The sequence below is a fragment of the Felis catus genome, chromosome C2 (assembly GCF_018350175.1).
Source record: "Felis catus isolate Fca126 chromosome C2, F.catus_Fca126_mat1.0, whole genome shotgun sequence".
NCBI lineage: Eukaryota > Metazoa > Chordata > Mammalia > Carnivora > Felidae > Felis > Felis catus.
In genome coordinates this window covers 77,101,221-77,121,090 of record NC_058376.1, presented here as the reverse complement: position 1 = coordinate 77,121,090, position 19,870 = coordinate 77,101,221, and the positions used below count along the sequence as shown (strand labels likewise).

Sequence of the window (19,870 nt, the reverse complement as noted above, 5' to 3'; positions counted from 1 at the left end):
TTAAAAAGAAAAAAAGACAGTCTTTTCAGCAAACGGTGCTGGAAAAACTAGACGGTGACACACATAAGAATGAACCATACACAAAAACAGTTTCAAAATGGATGAAAGACCTAAATGTGAGACAGGAAACCATAAAAATCCTATTAGAGAAAACATGCAGCAACTTCCTCAGCCACAGCAACTTCTTACTAGACATGTGTCCAAAGGCAAGGGAAATAAAAGCAAAAATGAACTATTGGGACCTCACACACATTAAAAACAAACAAACAAACAAACAAAACCAAAAAAAAAAAAAACAAAAACTTCTGCACAGCAAAGGAAACAATCAACAAAACTAAAAGGTAACTGATGGAATGGGAGAAGATATTTGCAAACGACATATCAGATAAAGGGTTAGTATCCAAAATCTATAAAGAACTTATCAAACTCTACACCCAAAAAACAAGTAATCCAGTGAAGAAATGGGTAGAAGACATGAATAGTTACTTTTCCAAAGAAGACATCCAGATGGCTAACAGGCACATGAAAAGATTCTCAACATCACTCATCATCAGGGAAATACAAATCAAAACCACGATTAGATACCACCTTACACCTGTCAGAATGGCTAACATTAACAACTCAGAAAACGACAGATGTTGGCGAGGATGCAGAGAAAGGGGAACACTTTTGCACTGTTGGTAGAAATGTAAACTGATACACTCTAGAAAACAGTATGGAGGTTCCTCAAAAAACTAAAAGTAGAGCTACCCTACAACCAGAAGTTATACTACTTCTACTAGTAAAGTAAATACTAGGTATTTATCCAAAGGATACAAAATTGATGATTTGAAGGAGCATATGCACCCCAGTGTTTATAGCAGCACTATCAACAATAGCCAAGGAATAGAAAGAACTCAAATGTCTATCGACCAATGAATACATAAAGAAGATGTTGTATGTGTATATACATATATATATACACATATATATATTCCATTGTGTGTGTGTGTATATATATATAATGGAATATTACTTGGCAATCAAAAAGAATAAAATCTTGCCATTTGTAACAATGTGGATGGAACTAGAGTATTATGCTAAGTGAAATAAGTCAGTCAAAGACAAATGTCATGATTTCATTCTTATGTGGAATTTAAGAAACACAACAGATGAACATAGGGGAAGGGAAGGAAAAATGAGATAAAAACAGAGAGGGAGGGAAACCACAAGAGACTCTTACAGACAAGAAACTGAGGGTTTCTGGAGGGAGGTGGGTGGGAGATGGGCTAAATGGGTGATGGGCGTTAAGGAGGGCACTTGTTACGATGAGCACTGGATGTTACACATAAGTAATGAATCACTGGGTTCTACTTCTGAAGCTAAGACTACACTGTATGTTAACCAACTTGAATTTAAATTAATACATTAAAAACAAAAGTGAGTGAGCTTTAGGTATAGTTTTCTCCAATGAGAAATAAATCAAATATCCCTGTAAGTAAACTAAATAAAATCCAGGTTATCCATGACTGGTAATAGAATCTCCCTGTAGCAATGGGTTCTTGCCCTGCTATGCAAGTCTCAAACCGTTTTCTCTTGATATTAATCTTCCCCTTAGGGATATAGGCCCTATCTAGTTCACTTAGGGAAAATCTGGCCATGGTTTTCAAATGTAGACTCTGTAACTAGAACATTGAACTGAAGCTTTATTTATTTTGGGGAATTAAAATGTGAAGGACAAGGAGAATGTCACAAAACTAGAGAACAAATTATGGGATATAGCTTGCTGCTTTTTAAATTTACATTGCCTATCCCATCCTGGTTTCGGTCATGCTTTTGTGTGGCAAGGTACTGTCTCAATACCCTTATAGAATCCATTCCTAGTTATCGGTCCTCTTTTAGATTCCAAACCACATTCCTGACAATATTCCTTGGGCACCTAGATCCAGCTATCGCTGAAACACAAACTTTTCAATTATGAGAGCTAATTATTCGTTCGTTTGAATAAGCATATTTATGTTTCTCTCATTTATAGGCAAGTTACTTGGAGCACATATTTCAATCCTTTATCTTCTATAGAGCTGGACACAGGCTATTATGTATTGAATAAGTACCTTAATTATTAATCTTAACACTTTTTGAAAATTAATATACATATCCTTTCTATGCCATGATATTTATTGCAGAAATGAGACCTGAAAACTTTTTCTTAGTCTATTGCTCAATTCATTGAAGCACATTTTTAAAATAAGGGACAAAAGTAGGATTAAGCTTTTGCCATTTATTTATTTATTAGACATGAATTCATTACAAAATTGACTCACATATAATTAGAAATATTTTCAATCACAAACAGATCAAAGTCATTTAAAATATTAATTGTTAAATTATATTTTACATTTATAGACTATCCAACATAAGAATTATAACTGGATGTCTGATGATGTTCACGTAACAAAAAATATAGATAAAAATACAACAAATATGTTAAGAAATATACTTACACTGTGCATGTGTAGGTTGTAAACCAATTTTATTTGGTTTTGTGAAAAATAAAGAAAAAATGATGCATCTAATATTTGCCCACACGAATCTTTTGGTTAACTGAAACAAATGTAAAATTGTGTATTCTGACTTTATAGACAAGACGTAAACTTACAAAAAATCATCACCAAATGTCTAAATTCTATACTTTTTCCTTTGAACCTGTGATGTAGGCTGGTTATTGAATTCATCTGTCACATTGAAAAATATTTGTTTTTTTGAAATAGAGAAAATACAGCAACTTTTTTACATTGATTCACAGTTTTTTTCCATTTTTTTCAAGATGATAGTTTATCATCACTGCAGTCTTTTAAATTAATCTCATTCATTATATGTCACCTGCATAACTGAAGCTTTCCAAATGCCCTTATTTTCCAGATATTAGTGAGATTTAGGTAGGATTTATTTTCAGATGATCAGAGAACATAGGAAATGTCATCAAAATTTTAAAATTGATGCTGGATGCTAGCTAGTATTTATGGGAGGTTATGTTGCTGTGCCTACAAAGCACTTAACTCAAGGCCACTTAACATCTGAAAGCCTCATTAATGTATCCTGGATAAAGAAAAGAACGGTTAAACCCTAAATGCTGAAGATTGGTCTGGCCATATACATCATATAAAAGAGGTACAAATCAATAAATAGGATTATGGTTAAAACCTAGGAGAAGAAAATCCATTACTAGAAAATGTTCTACACAATATAAAGATATTTATCACAATCACAAAAGTATTTAATTTTTATTTCTCACTTTACATTAATAAAATTTTAACTGTGGTTTACTGAAGTACTATGGTAAAACTTTAAAAGTTAGAACATATACTCAGGTGAGAGAAATTTCCAGTTTCTCAAACATCAACAAAATATTTTTTTATACATAATGCAATTAAATATCAAATGTCTGTAGGTATGGTCTCAAGATGTGGTAACTTTCTTTCATCCATGGAATAAGCCAGAGAAAGTTACCATAATTTATCACAAGAGTGCTTTAATATCTTTAAACCAGGCAAGGACCAAGTTTCATTTTAAACTATTACATTTTATGAGGCTCTGTTTTACCGTTCAAACGCATCCTTTTAAGCCTGGGTGTTTACTCATGGTACATGACCATGATACGGCACACAAAAGTGCAAAATGAATACTTGTTGACTGATCAATTTTGTTTTACAGCTTGATCACTTAGACTTTTAAAATAGTTATGTTACTTTCTTGATTCCTAGTGTATCAAACTATAATCAATTTTAATTCTTTAATTTTAATTATTAAATTTGTTATTTTAAAAAGATAAATTTTACCCACCAGGGGCACCGATACTGCAATGTAAGGCACTTCTTTGTTTTTGTTTTGTTTTATTTTGTTTTGTGTTTAGAAAATAGAATGTGTTCTATCTCTTCCTAAGTCATGAAAATACTCTGGAGAATAACATCACTTAGTATCTTAGATTCTCCTTCATGGATTATAAAGAATACAATGTGGTAACAAAACTTAATAAAATAGATTACTTGCTCACAACCACAAAAACACACCAAAAACCAAACAACAACAAAAGTCATGTCTCAGTTACAAAGAATTCCAAAGGGCACACTCATGTTCTCACGCACTGAGAGGTGGAAAACAGAAAAACCGGAAAGAGGTTCAAGGTGGTGAATTTTATCACTAACTGTAGTTTTCTCCAAAAAACATAGGTGCGCATCTCTGTAAATTATTCTGGGAAGGATAGAGAGCTTGAGAACTAGCATTAGCACTAAGAATTTATTTTTTTTATTCAGAAAGAGAGAAATCTTTGACATCAAAATTTACATTAAATTTATGCACACTTATTTAAAAAAAAATAATGTTTCTATTTGTTAGAGCAAGTTACTCTCACAGAGACTGAATTAACCTGCAAAATGGGCTCATACCAGAAAAGGAATACTGTGATCAGAGCAATGGTTTCTTGTATGAACTACAAATGATTCACATTTTAAAAAATTGTATGTAAGGCTCACCCAATATATGTATAGTGTCTATCAAAATTGAACAGAATAGTGAGTTAGGATGGCCATGTTGGTGTAAAACTGATGGACCCAGCCTCAATTTAGAGAATGTTAGTGATTATCTCATCCAGCTTCTGTATTATGCAGCCAGGAAAACTGAATCATCACACTTGGGAAGTAAGTTTCTCAAGGTCACAGCAGAAAAGCGGCTGTAAGTCTCATGAGGGTGGCCACAAGGTCTAACTTGCTCACATTCTATCACCACGCATAGCACAGTGCCTGGTACATGGTAGGTATTCTACAATCATTTTGAATGGACCAATGAGTGAAAAAATGATGAATGAAAATACTTCCAGGAATAGAAGTTTGACAGCATCTAGGCAATTAGGATGGTTGGTTAAAGAGGCAATGCCAGGTGCCTCTAGAAGCTGATGTACCGTGGCACATTTTGAAGTAATTTTAATTCTCTTAAATCTTTTAATTTATCAGTGGTATTTCCTATTCAGTAGAGTTATAGCTCTTTGAAGAGCCTCTTTATCAACTCTAGCACAGGACACTCAACTTACTGAACTGTACTACATATAACACTGCTCACATCTACATTGTGTCTTCGGGAATGATGATGGGCGAAGACACTTCTTTCTACCCTAGCCCAGCTAACTGAACACTCAGTAACAGGCACTTGGAGCAATGATAGCATTCACTCTAGAGGCAGTTTTCAGAAATAAAGAGGAGCAGGAGAGGGACGAAAGTGAGAGGGTGGAGGCTATGAACATTTAAACTGCTTGATGAAGGGAGAAAAGCTGTTAGACTTGTTGTAAGTGAAAGAGCATATGCAGGCCTCAAAGAAGTATTCAGGCAATTGGAAAATACCTTTTCAAGTACAGGGCAAAGGGAGGAAGTCAACAGCAGGTGTTGCTATGTAAACAAGTCAAATTTAGGTGAAAAAAGAGTAGGCATGTTTCATCATGGATTCTTGGAAGCTGTTCTTTGCAGATTTAAGTGGATAATTGAGATTGACATTTAAAGTGGCAGGAGACAGTCTGGGCAATAGCTTCCGTATTCCAAATAGGTTCAAGTGCAAGAGAGGTCTTCGTAAACAGAGTTGATGGCAGTCTTTTGTGTTAGAGCAGGGGTCACTAAGACTGCTTAGGGACCCAAGTGAACTTCCAGCCTCCCTCCTCATCTCGACAAACAAAGGCTTGTCCCTGGTGGAAGGAATGAGTTTTCACATTACAGTGAGGGCTCAGGGATGTGGAAAAGGCCATCTCTGTCTTATTGGGAGACACATCAGAAGTATAGTAAGGAGGAGTTTGCAGCCCTCCTGGCACATTTGAAAGTTGAGAAAGTAAGTGAAAATCTTCCCCGTGCCTGGCAGTGCTATGTGAGGGGGTTGTTTGGTCACCTCCATAGTCAATTGGCAGATCCTCCCTGGGGATATTTTCATAATTGACTGCATCATCCGGAAACTGGGGAAATGTGCTGGCAACTCTTCTGGGATGAGAGGAGAGGGCACTGTAGTTAGCTGATAAAGTGTCATCAATGGTATTGAGGTCTTTTAATCCAAGTGTTTGAAGAACCCAGGGATCCACAGGGGGCCCAGGTTGTTCTTCACAGTTAGCAAATTCACCGGAGAGGTTTCTCTTGGCATTTTTGTGATGGGGGATCTCAGGAGGAAAATATCTTTGCTCTTTGGGTTTCCTCTTTCCCTTTCTGAATTTTCCACATGCTTTGGAAAACTCATCTGATGACAGTAATTTCTAGGAAAGTAGCATTTGAAAATATACAGTCAGATAGTAAACCAAGATCATTTTCTTTACTGTTGTCTAATTAAAACTCCTTCAAATATTAACTAGTCACTTTAACTCCTTAGAAAACGTGATTAAAATTCTATTCTCTCTGTCTCTGTCTTTGCCTCTGTCTCTGTCTCTGTCTCTCTGTCTCTGTCTCTCTGTCTCTCTCTGTCTCTGTCTCTCTCTCTCTCTCTCTCACACACACACACACACACACACACACACACAAGTGATTGAATTAACTTCTGTTTCCAACTTAAAATCTATAATGACAAGTTACTACCTGAAAACTACAATTCATGTTTTTTACTAATCATTTAAAAGTTGAAAGAAAAAAATAATGTCTTTAAATTTTCAATTCAGGAAAGTAATTATTATAATAATGACAATAATAGCAACTATCATGTATTGAACACTGGCTACATGCATAATGTCATTTTATATGGGTACTGTTAAAATCTTCCTTAGCGAGGAAACTGAGGCACAGGCATATTAGTGACTTGCTAAGGATCATGTGGCCTAGATTAAATCGAAGCCATGTGATTCTAGACAGAGCAACTGATTGAAAACAGTAACTAACACTGCTTCTTCTTGTTCCATTAACTTTCATAACACTTTCGTGTGATATGTATTATTCTACATCTTGGACAATTGGAAAACAGAGAGAAAAAAAACCTGCCTAATCTATATCATTTACTAATTTAATAAATGCCCTTTGTTTTACAAAATGGTGGCTAGACTAAGGAGCCCAAGCTAATAACTGTGAGATGTGCTCCCTTTTTTAACAAAGCTAACTGGATTGTAAAGGAGTCAGATATGGTATCTTTTCTTCTCTGAACTTTTATGTTCAGTAAAAATGGCAAGAAGCATAATCAATTTAAATTAAATAATATCAAATAACGTAGCTTGTCTAGAAGCAAGGAAAAGATTGATGACAGAAGCAATAATTGTAACAAAATGACAAAAAGAGAACAGAAATATAAAACCCAGAGAAAGGAAGAACAGGAAGAGACTATGGACAAGCTATAAGTCCTTGAGTTAGAAATAGTCTAACTCATTTAAGAGTATAAGAAAAACGATTCATTAAAAGATAACATAATTGGTGATCTATAACTGCCACTCAAGAAATCTGGGCTCCAGCCATATTCATAACAGTTTAGAGCTGAGGAGATTTTCAACGATCTTTTAGGCCATGTATATCCAGATGAATATAACTGAGGCTAAGTGAGAGAGCGATTTACCGAAAGTCAATCTGATGATAAGAAGAACTGAGTGTCTTTCGGATCTGATTCCCACTGCAGTGTTCCATCCATTTAGCTCTCTGTCTTTTGATTACCCTCTGTTGTCTTAGCAATTCCCTTGACTGGCTTGATTCTTAAGCAACTTTTGCTGTAATACATGGCTAACATCTGCAGTCTAGATACTTCTAAGAAATGATACATAAAAATTCTTGTGAAAGTGCTATATTTCCTTTCAGAAAACTCCATCTAACCTAGAAATGCCTTTGAAGCCATGCTGTTCAGTACACCTTCTACAATTAATTAAGCAGTTTTACCCAAATTACCTCCATTCTCAAATCACTGCTGTGTTTTTATAAAAGGGATAGTTACATACCTTGGCCTTTTCCTCAAGACATTTAACCAAAGCAGAATTCAGGTATTGTCTAAGGTGATTATTCTCTTCGTGTAACCTAGCAAGTTCTTCTTCCTTCTGCACCAGAGTATCTTGGAGCTGCAAAAAAGCATACAATGGTGAAGGCTGCTCTACTATATTGACTTTGTAACCTTATAATAATGCCACTGATCCTTAACCTGCTTAAACTTGATCATTATTCTATTTGTTTTACAAACTCAACCTCCGGGAGCCCTTGTCCTCTAACGCCTAAATTCAATCTACACCCACCTACCACCTGATTGTTCAGTTTTGTGCTCTGAACTTCTTATTCATTGCAAAGTGTTTGAAGAGATTATATGACTTTTAAGATTGCAACCACAAGGGAATCGGGAAGGTATGTAGGAAAATGAGCTGCGTGCAACTGTTTAAATATAGAAAAAAAGGATTTAGAAAGGTTTCGCTGGACTCCTTCCTTGCACATTAAGAAAAGAAGAAAAACAAGGGGGGCTGGCTTCCTTCATCCTCAGATTGGTCTGTTTGTATATCCACTAGATCAAATTATTCTCTCAGGAACAACAACAAATAAAACGTGATAAATGAAGCAATCTTTGCAAAAACTTTGTAATCATCATCCCTCTCCAAGTGATGAGCTATGTGTGTGCTTTAAAAATACTATCACACTCAATATACCATTTGGTCTTTCAAGCAGCCATCTGAGGAAGGCAATATAAATATTTCAATTCCATAGGTATGGAAAAAGAGGATTCAAGAGGTCATAGGACTAAAATGTATGCAGTCAGGTCCTGACTATAGGGCCCCCTAGAGGGTTTTGATTGTTGTTGTTGAATTTGTTGTTTTTGTTTTCTTCCCTGTGACATTGATCACCTATCTTCCTGTCCACCTCTGTGGACATTTACCCACTGTGGTTCTAAATTGCAAGTCAACATATGAATTTAACAAGGGAAAAGAAGCAAAGTAACATTAAGGGGTGATGTTAAGAACAAACTACATGCTAAGTGAAATGAGTCAGACTGAGAAAGACAAATACCATATTAATTCACTCATATGTGGAATCTAAAAAGCAAAATGAATAAGCAAATAGAAGGCAGAATCCTATAAATACAGAGCATAAATTGTATTCTCTGTCAGAGAGAAGGGGATGGGGGAAGGGCAACATGGGTGAAGAGTAGAGGCAGATAAAGGTTTCTAGTTATGTCATGCATTAGTCATGGGGATAAACGGCACAACATAGGGAATACAGTTAATGATATTGTAGTAGTGTGACAGCAGTATATCTGTATGGTGACAGATGGTAGTCACCCTTGTGGTGAACACAGCATAATGTATAGAGAAGTCAAATCACTATGTTGTACACCTGAAACTAATGTAACATTGAGAGTCAACTATACTCAAATAAGTTTAAGAATAAAATAAAAGTAAAAAAAAAAAAAAAAGAATGGACTGCATTTGCATGGAACATGTCTGCCTGGTTATACATACCTGCTTGTTTCTGTAGAGCTGAGAGGAAAGCTGAGCCTCTTCCCACGAACATGAGTTAGGAACAGGGAAATTGGAGTCACTGGATGATTCTATGTGAAAATACCACATGGATAACTGAGAAAACACACTTGGGGTTTTTGTGTAATGCAGAGCCCATGGAGGGATTTCAGACAGTTTAATGGATCCAATTACCTTTCTAAAAATAGCTATTGCCTCCTTATAGGAAACAAAACATTTAAAGCTTCCAGAAGGGATAAACATGCTATGAAAGACAAATATTTATAGACTATATGCCAAAATGGCTAAAGGGATGAATTTTGAAGAGCTAAGAGGTTACATTTCTTCCTAATATATAAACTCCTGCTGGCTAAGCTTATAAAAACCATCCCATCTGCATTATGAATTCACTCAAATACTTATTGATCCTTCCCCTGCTAGGCATAACATTGCAATTCCACTATGTTTTCCAAGTTTCGATCTTATTTTCTAAGGTTTAGCGTTTGATAACATAGTGTTTGCCTCTAAAATCAACTCCTACTTTTGATGGTGTCATTTTTCCCCAACCATGAGAATCTTGGCCTGTTTGCTTATCCATTAAAGCTGATGGAGAGTACATATTCAGAATTATATGTGGTATCACTTTCTACTTGAAAATAATTTGGATCTTGCTTCTCTGAAGACCTTGATGGAAATCTCAAAACTGTACCCTGAATTCATGTATTTCAAATGTCATCATTCGTATGTTTCTTATGCTTTTGTAAAGTTTTTTTTTCATATTTGATAGCAAACTATACCTACCAGTAAAAACTATGCTTATGCATGCTATAGGTTTACTTTTGTTTTATTTTCCTCATCTAGTACAGTTTTGACTCTTGCTCATCTCTACAGAAACTGAAATATTCCTGAAATATTTTCAACTAAAGTAAAATGATGAGTAAGGAGACAGGAATAAAATTGTATACAGTTTGGTTTTATATTCTTGGGCATTCTGTCTTCTCTGTTGCTTGTGGTAGAAAGACAACACTGAACAACTCCCTTCCTGAAATATAAGTGTGTTTCATTATGTTGGGGGGGTTTGTTTGTTTGTTTTCTGAAATTCAAAAAAAAATAATATGACAGAAGCAGGAGTACATATATTTAATGGTGAAGTGTCTACAAGTTTTTCTAGAAACCAGATTGCTAATATAGAAATTCCTTTAATATTTATAAGAACTATTTACTCAGCCCCCAGTGAAAATTAATACATGATTTTCCATCAATGTTATCTTTCCCTCCAAAATTGAAGTCTTCTTTGAGCAAAAAGGAATCATTTTCTCCCCACTTACAAGATACTATTCAACTCTAAGAGAACAGATAGAGAACAAACTGAAGGTTGATGGAGGGAGGTGGGTGGGGGATGGGCTAAATGGGTGATGGGCCTCCTGAATAGGAGGGCACTTGCTGGGAGCACTGGGTGTTATATGTAAGTGATGAATCACTAAATTCTACTCTTGAAAACAATATTATACTATATGTTAATTAAATAGAATTTAAGTACAAATTTGAAAAAGAAAACAAACAAGAAACAAAACCATGACCCAGTTAAAAAGAAAAACAAACCAAAAAATAAATAAATTTGGTCAAGAGCTTTGTAAAAAAAAAAAGAAAGAAAGAAAGAAAGAAAGAAAGAAAGAGAATAGCTATTCATTTTAGAGAAAGAGGAAAGGGTACTGAGATAAATCATTTTGAAAGATAACTGTTGTTCTGATTTGGCTTTCCTTTCTAAATAAACTTTTTAAAAATAAACATGGTATGGATGCAAAAAAAAAAAAGACAATGTTCATAGGACTTCCTTATGAAATAAAAGGGTATATTAGTATTTTTTCTCATCTCTCTCTTATACCCAGGGAAACTTTCCTGAATTCCAAAAGAAATGCTCCAACTGGTATCTTGACTACAAAAGCATCTCACTAATATTGTTTATAAATCTTTGACCCAAAACCAAATTCCCTCAGTGGGTTGGAAATCTCCAAAAACTATAAAGTGTGGGGAGAAATATATCTTGTCCAGTGGGCAAGGGGAAGAATCTCATTTTCAATATATGACAGTACAGAAAATCAGGTCATTTAGGGTGTAAAATGCAGGAGTCTTTGTGCTTTCCTCAACTTCCCATACCATTTCTTCTTCTACAGAGTTCTAGCCCATGATGCTTTGCAACTATGGGTGCTGGAAATGGGCTTCAGACCTACCGGGAAAGCAGAAGAGCAGAACTTACCCTGCGCCTGTGGTGCTTGTTGGGGCTCTCTGTTGTCCAGGAGACCAGCAGCCCAGAAAGAGACCCAAGTCTCCGTGGAAACGTCAACACTAGATTCTGACGTTGTAGTGGAATACGGGCAATTATAGCTCTGGCCTCCTACAAAGTACTGGTCTTGGCAAGGCAGAACAGTGTTCTGTGAAATTCAGTATGAGGGATCAGGGTGGGGGTGGGGAGGGTCCCAGGAGATGGAATGATTGGGATTTGGAGGGGGATAAGGGTGGGAGAAAGAGGCACAAATTACATGCAATGAATCAAAAACAGTACAGGTGTTAAGCATAGATCCCAGATTAATTCAAGTGGTCAAAATATAATTACTAACAGGGAATCAGCTCCTTGGGTTTACCCAGTAGTTTCCTTAGGCTCTCTCAGCAAAGAACAGGCTAGTATTGGATGGACCAAATTTGTAAATATCCAAGAGTATTTTCTGTTGCCATGACTCAGTCATCTAACAGGCTATCCAGGATCTAAGTAAAAGGAATTCTACTTAATGATTGAAAGATATACGGACTATTTGGCTCTTTCTAGCAATACCTTAATTATATTTCTAACAACGTTAAAAGACAAAGAGCCCAGAATGCTAAGGCTGAAAAGGACTGAACATGACATATAAGGAAACCTCCTTATCTTTGCTTCTTAGTTTCTGAATTACACACCTGCTCCATCCCTTCCTTCCTCCTTTCCCTGGCTTTAAATGCTGCTGGATCCTATAGTGGTCTAAACTGTTTGAGATGGATGTATAGACATATAGATACATTCCAGAGATAACCACATACATTTTGCTCCTAACTCCAAGCACCGGTACCTATAGTCACTCCAAGTAAACATATCATTAAAGCTGAAATACGTTAGTCAGCAGAGGCAGCAGGCTCTAGATCTCTCCAGCACTAGGTCTCAGTGCCCTTCCAAAGTTATCTTGCCACTACTAACTGCCTGGCATGTATTCTCCACTGTGTTCTGAGCCAGCGAACACTCTCCTGCCCCCGACTCCTCAAACTTCAAACACACAGTCTTTCCAAATGTCCAAGCAGGGGCAGGTATGCAGCCTTCCTGGGTTAATTTGTACAACAGCTCATTCTTAATTATTTGTCAATGTTTAATCCGGTAAAAGCCATTCATTTCAGCAGAGTCCAGCTTTGGACAAACTCTTTTTGACCACTACAAGTCTTTTGTTGACTTGAGGACTTTTTGGGCATAACATAAACAGCGAGAAAACAAGAAGAAGGAAAAGGAGAGAGAGAGAGAGAGAGAGAGAGAGAGAGAGAGAGAGAGAATTAAGCTAATTAAGTCACAATTTGTTAATATCCTCAGTAAGTTAAGTTTTGAAAAAGTCCAATCTTTTGGGCAAATCCAGCTTGGGCAGTGCAGACCAAAGAAATTCAGCCAAAAGTTTATCAAGCACTATTTTCTTTTATTCTAAAAGCATGTTTGTAGGCTCTTTCCCTGAGGTTATTATTGGAATCAGAGCTGAACTATTATGCAATTGACACCTGAGAAGAAAACAAACCTCAAATACCTTGGACTAGCTCAAATCCGAATGTCTGCAAATATGTGCATAATCTAGAGGAAGAAGTAGAATGAAAAGTGAGTGCAGGTGTGGGGGGGGGGGGGGGGGGGAGAAAGTTGGGAGAAAGTACAGAGAGTAGAAATAACACAAGAAGGTAAAAGGATGAGAGAGATGGGGAATGAGAGACTGAGGGAGCAGAGAGAGGGAAGAAGATAGGGGAGAAGTAGATGGGGCAGCAGAGAACACCCCTTTTAATGGGCAGGTAGCAGAGAAATCTTGCATCCAAGGTGGAAGAAATTTTAAATGCAAAGCCTACTAGCTCTCAGAGCCCCCAGGTTTCCCCAGCGTATTACCTAAACCCCAGGTCCTCACTTACCATCTTGCAGTGGAAGAAGGCGCTGCAGAAACCGAGCCCTCAATTTTTCGGTAAAGCCTGTAGGAGCTTTAAATGGGACTGAGGGGAGGAGCTAGGAGAGGCGAGTTCTAATCTGCGGGAGCTCCCGGTGACGCCGGGGACTCCCGGCGAGCGCCGCCCTCTGATTTGGCGCGAGGCTGTCAAACTGGTGACGTAGGTGAGGAGACGTCAAGCCAAAGTCTCTGGCACTCAAGGCGACCGCCGCGCGGGGACCCGAGACCTGCCGCCACCTGCCGCCGAGCGCCCGGGTGCGCTGCGCGGCTTCGAAACCCGAAACCCGCGCGGTGCCTGCCGGCGGCCCTCTCGCCGTCCGCGGTCGGCCGAGAGTCGGCGGTGGCGGGACCGCGCTGCCGGCCCGGCCCGACGGGGCGAACCCGGCTCCCCCTGCAGGGCGGGGCGGACTCGTCGGCTCTGCCGCCGGAACTAGGGAAAAGCCCAACGCGGCGTCTCTGGGATGGAGCAGCCCTTGGGGAGCCGACGCAGCACCCAGACTTAACACTCCCCTGTGTAGTTCCTGGCCACGTGATCAATGCCAACCTAATGTAGGACCTGGTGAACGGACTGGCTTTTCCCCCTCTTTTTGATATATCTCATTTTCCCCAACTCCTGAGGGGCGTGTGAAACGGGAAGATGATCTATATCCATTCTAGAATTTAAGTTTGGGGAGAATAGCTGTTCCCGTCCATTGTGTTCACTGCTGTTTCCAAAGTGCCTGGAACAATCTCTAACCTGTCATGGGTGCTCAATAGAGAATTAAAATACGGGGGTGGCGGGGGTGGGGCTGGGGGGCTTAAGCTTCTGACTTCAGCTCAGGTCATGATCTTGCAGTGCGTGAGTTCAGGGGAGTTTGAACCCCAAGCCCTGTGTGGGGCTCTGTGCTGACCGCTCAGAGTCTGGAGCCTGCTTAGAATTCTCTCTCTCTCTCTCTCTCTCTCTCTCTCTCTCTCTCTCCCTTCCTCCTCCTCCCCGGCTCATGCTCTGTCTCTCTCCTCAAAACAAAGTAAACATTAATATTTTTTTTTAAATAAAAAGAATTAAAATACAAATTTAAGAGGCGCCTGGGTGGCTTGGTTGAGCATCCGACTTTCAGGTCATGATCTCAGGGCTCATGAGTTGGAGCCCCAGAGCCCTGCCTTGGGCTCTGTGCTCAAAGCTCAGAGCCTGGAGCCTGCTTCAGATTCTATGTCTCTCTCTGCCCCTCCCCTGCTCACACTCTCTCTCTCTCTCTCTCTCTCTCTCTTAAAAATAAACATTAAAAAAATTAAATATAAAATACAAATTCAACAACCTAAAGTGTCTGTCTCTGTGTTAGCCCTAGCTTCACAATTACTATTATATAGAATAGTTACGATTACAAAAAAAAAAAAAAAAATACTTCTCAGTTAAGGTATTTTATTTCCCCCATCTTTTCTCTTGAATTTTATTCTCATGATTTCTGTGATGTTACATCCAGAGGAGAAAAAGGAGTAATATCATCTTTAAAACCATTCATCTACTTGGGGCACCTGGACGGCTCCGTCAGTTAATAATGGGACTTTGGCTCAGGTCATGATTCCCAGGTTTGTGGGTTCCAGCCCTGCATCAGAGCTTCTGTCTCCCTCTCTCTCAACCCCTCCCCCACTTAGTCTCTCTCAAAAATAAACAAACATTAAAAAAATTATCTACCACTAATAGCCAACTCTTATGTCAAATGGCAATAACCTAGTGGGTGGTTACTCTTTATTTTTTAAGTTTATTTATTTATTTTGAGAGAAGGAGAGGAGAGAGCATAAGTAGGGGGGGAGCAGAGGGAGAGGGAGGTCATCCCAAGCAGGCTCCACACAGTCAGTGCAGCACCTGATGCAGGGCTTGAACTCACCAACCTTGAGGTTGTAACCTGAGCCAAAGCCCCAGGCTTAACTGACAGAGCCACCCAGGCACCCAGGGTGTGGGTGCTCTTCTTGTCCCTGCTTTGGAGGATGACAAATGAAGTACTGAAGTTAAGAAACTTGACCAATGTTTACACGATTGGGAAGTGGCAAACTCTGGTTCCAGCATCCATGCTCCTATCACAAGTATGGTTTTTTTACTCTCTTGGACTTCTTTCCACTGCACATGATAGCTATTTATGCAATGGCCATTTTTGTGGATTGAATTATGTTACCTCAGGATTTATGTTGAATCTCCAACTCTGAATGTGATGTATTCAGAGACAGGGCCTCTAAAGAGAGAATCAAGGTTAAGAGGTCATAAGGGTGGTGCCCTCATTTAATAAGACTGGTGGTTATAAGAAGAGGAAGAGACACCAGAGATGATATGAACAGAGTAAAGGTCATGTGAAGACAAGGCCAGAAGGTGGCCATTTGCAAATCAAGGAGAGAGATCTCAGGAGAAATCGTTCATCCTGCTGATACCTTGGCCTTGGACTTCCAGCCTCCAGAAATGTGAGAAAATAAATTTTCGGCACAAGCCATCTCATCTGTAGTTCTTGTTATCGAAGCCCTAGTGAACAAATGTGGGCATGGTGTAGGGATCGAGAAAACTTTGGATTCTGGCCTGCATCATCCTTTCTCTAAACCAGTTCTGACCTTTATTTATTCTGGGTTGGATTGTGCCCATCATCCACAGCACTTAGCAATGGCTAACACACAGCAAATGCTCCTTACGTGTTCTGTGTTCGACATTAAGGAAGGTATGGAAGAGGAAGAGGAGGAAGGCATCAGACTTGGTAGATAACCCTTTCTCCTGTTCCATACAGTTTGTTCACATTTTTAAGTGAATAATACCAGGTTTGGGATCATTGCCTGGAATATACTGCCTGGGTTACAGGACATGACTCATTGCAGTGAGATTGCTCTCACGGCATAAGAGGCAGGGATACCCTGGCAATATACCCTCCCCTGAGATGATGGGAGAAACAGATCAAAACCCATTTAGGTTATGAGAATTGATGATCTTGTTCAGGGCAAAGAAAATCCTAATCCGTTTTTGTGATGAGCACCAAAGGAAGAAAAAGGAGGATGGAGTTGTTTTGTTTTTGGAAACTCCTAAATTGGATATGTGAACCTCTGGAAGATCCAATTTCCTGACTCTAAAAATTACCTAAAATGGGCAAATGAAACAAAACCTGGTTGAAACAAAAGGGCATAGGCTTTGGATCCAAATATACCTACATCCCAGTTCTTGTTCAACTCTCTGAGGCAGAAACAACTAGGGCTGTATTATCATGGTCTCCAAATTCTCAGCTCCTCTGATAAATTAAGAAAGAAATACCTACCTGAGAAGCTTATTAAAAAGCTGAGCAATAGTGTTTGAAAATTCCAAATTCACTGCCTATGTCATGAATAGCAGCTATTATTGTTATATGTAGAGGACCCTTTGAACGTATACACTGCTGTGCCTTGCCTGGTAAAAAAGAACTGAAAATAAAAGCTACATTTATTAAGCAGATTTTTTGAGGGCTAGATATATTTTGTAAGTCTTTGATGGACTTTAGCACACAGATGTTTCATAAACCATTAGCTACTTTAGCTTAGTGGGAATGGGAGTGTATTTGGTGGCAGAGGATCCCTAAAGTTAAGCCATGAAGAGCTATGGACAAGTGAACAGAAGTCTCAAGATACAGCTTACCTGACATCATAAATGATGGAAAATTTTCCAAACCCTTAAGGTCTGATTTAAGCATATCTTTTTATTTAAGATCTATTGCTTGGGGATAAGCCTTATTTTTTCGTTTGTTTGCAGATTTTTGTTTTTGCTGTTGTTTTTGTGTTTGTTTTTGAAAAATGAGTCAAGAGGCACCCAGGTGGCTCAGTTGGTTAAGCGTCTGACTCTGGATTTCGGCTCAGGTCAGGATCTCACGGTTCATGAGATTGAGCCCCATGTTGGCCTCTGCATTGACAGCACGGAGCCTGCTTGGGATTCTTTCTCTCTTTTTCTGCCCTTTCCCTACATGTGTGTGCGTGCTCTCTCTCAAAAATAAATAAATAAACATAAAAAAAATGTTTAAAAATGAGTAAAGTAAGCAATAATCTGAAATCCTTTGACCATTTTTTATTCACATTTTGAAAGAAAGAGGTGCAACTTCTCTGGTGATTGCTTTTTCTACTATAAACAATAAGATCGGTTAAAACCTGTCTTGTGTATTGTGGCTGAAGAGATGGTATTAAAAAGGTGGTAGCTAATAACAGCCTAGTTGCTGAATTGGGGTACTACCTCCTGCCAGGGCAAAGAAATAATAAAATAGAAGGTAATTTGACCTGCACACAAACCATGTCTGCAGACAGCAAAGGGTAGTGTGTGACCAGTAGTGGGCCAAGGAAATAAACAGATTGGCATATGGAATGTTCTTTCATTTCTCCCCTGGAGGACACTTTATTTGATTACCTCGTTAGTGAACTCGGTAGCATGTATAATAAAAGAACAGTTTAAAAATTCTCTTTACAAACATAGCCTCTTCCTATAGCGTCAACAGCTGAATCTCTAGGCAATAAAAAAAAGATTGTATTTCTGCTTTCACATGGAGGGAAAGAAAAGCATAACCCTTAGAGAAAATTCGGTTGGGCAGATGATTTCCATTGGGAAACTTAACACTTGCATATTTTGTTTTAGCATGTCTGGAGAACTATGACACGTTTTATTTGTGGAGGCATAGATTTGAGTTTCACCCTTCCAGAATACTATATGGAAATCAGTCATGCTGATATGTGCAGTCTTGCCTACTACCTACCTCCCACATGTCAGCAGAGTTCCTAGTAACCACATGTATGCAGTAACTTATGCCATTGTAAAAACTGTGTCTACATGAACCAAATATATTTAAATTTTTATTTATTTCGTTTTGAGAGAGAGGGAGTGAGCAGGGGAGGGGCAGGGAGAGACAGAGATAGAAAATCCTAAGCAGGCCCCACTCTGACAGCAGAGAGCCTGGTGGAGAGCTCAAACTCATAAATGGTGAGATTATGACCTGAGCTGAAAAGTCAGAAGCTTAATTGACTGAGCCACCCAGGTACCCCAAAGGTATTTATACAAAAGAAAGTCAACTGTTGATTCTGGTAACACAAATGAACAAAAATATAAGTTTGAAAAATTATATCAGGTAATCAGCCAGAAAAGAGAAAGGCCCTGGACAAATTATAGAGGGAAATGTTGAATTGGGGCCTGACTAGATCTGTGCCATATAGAACTAAGGGAGGACGAGGAGATGAAGATTTATGATACCACTTTATTGGATGCTCCAGTCTGAATTTATTTCAATAGCTCTATAACCAGCTTTAACCCTCCATTTATGACTCATTAAGTAGTTGCTTAATTTTTCAGTTGTATTTGATTGTATTATGTTAAGGCATATCATACACTATGATAATATTCACAGATTTGAAGATTCTCAAGCCTAAGGGTATATCTCAAATATACTATCAAATATTAAGTGACTACTTCATATTTGAGGGATAACTAGCAAATGTTTGCAGATCTATATTCATTGTACAAAGGAAGGCAAGACTTTTCTGCACTCTGTAGCATTGTCTTCTGGCCTTTCTCATAAAATGACACTTAGAAATAATACTTGTGGACATGCTGGAATAAACAGTTGAGGCTTATCCTGACAGTTGTCAGACTTGAGGTTTTTGATTTCTCTGAGACCCTATCAGGCCACCCTGAGGACAGGTGCATCAGTATTTCTCTGGGCTTTAACTCATCGTGCCTTGGTGCACTGGTAAGGAAGGTCTGCTCTGTGATAACCAATCTGGCCAAACCGGAATAAAATAATCTCAGTACTACTATAAGAATACATGCAAAACAGTGAAATTAGTTTTGCATTACCACAAAGGTTAGAGATGTGGAATCCCAAACAAACAAACAAAAAAATCAGATACAACTCCACTCCTCATTACTCCAGCCACATTAGAAAAAGTGAAAATATCGACTTATTATAATTACTATATATCAGAGATATGTTAATCTGACTATGATTTAAAATGAAAGGAACTTCTGCTTCAGGAGCACTAGTATTTTCATAAACTAGGCTTCAGTGCCTTTATTGATCCTGAAATCCTTCTTAAGGATTTATGATCTAATGGTTAGTGGATGGATTGCTGACTGAGGCATTAAAACCCAGAAAGGTGAATTGGCACTGACCATGGCATCCTGTTTTATCCTGAAGATAATAGAAATAAGGATGTCCCTGGCTGGTTTCTTCAAAAACCTTAGTTCAGAGTGTAACAGGAAAATAGGACAATTGGAACTGGATTCCTTGTAGCCCTGGAATTA

General features: G+C 38.4%; 1 protein-coding gene across 1 annotated transcript; it reads right to left on the bottom strand.

Annotated features, from left to right (window-relative positions):
• Positions 1 to 2,414: 2,414 nt before the first annotated feature.
• Positions 2,415 to 13,806, bottom strand: GMNC (geminin coiled-coil domain containing). The gene is made up of 5 exons (XM_045037143.1): positions 13,583 to 13,806; positions 11,661 to 11,835; positions 9,407 to 9,495; positions 7,907 to 8,023; positions 2,415 to 6,259 (listed from the first exon to the last, which is right to left on the bottom strand). The coding sequence occupies exons 1-5, from the start codon at positions 13,583 to 13,585 to the stop codon at positions 5,639 to 5,641; spliced, it is 1,005 nt and encodes a 334-aa protein (XP_044893078.1). The 5' UTR covers positions 13,586 to 13,806; the 3' UTR covers positions 2,415 to 5,638.
• Positions 13,807 to 19,870: the final 6,064 nt, after the last annotated feature.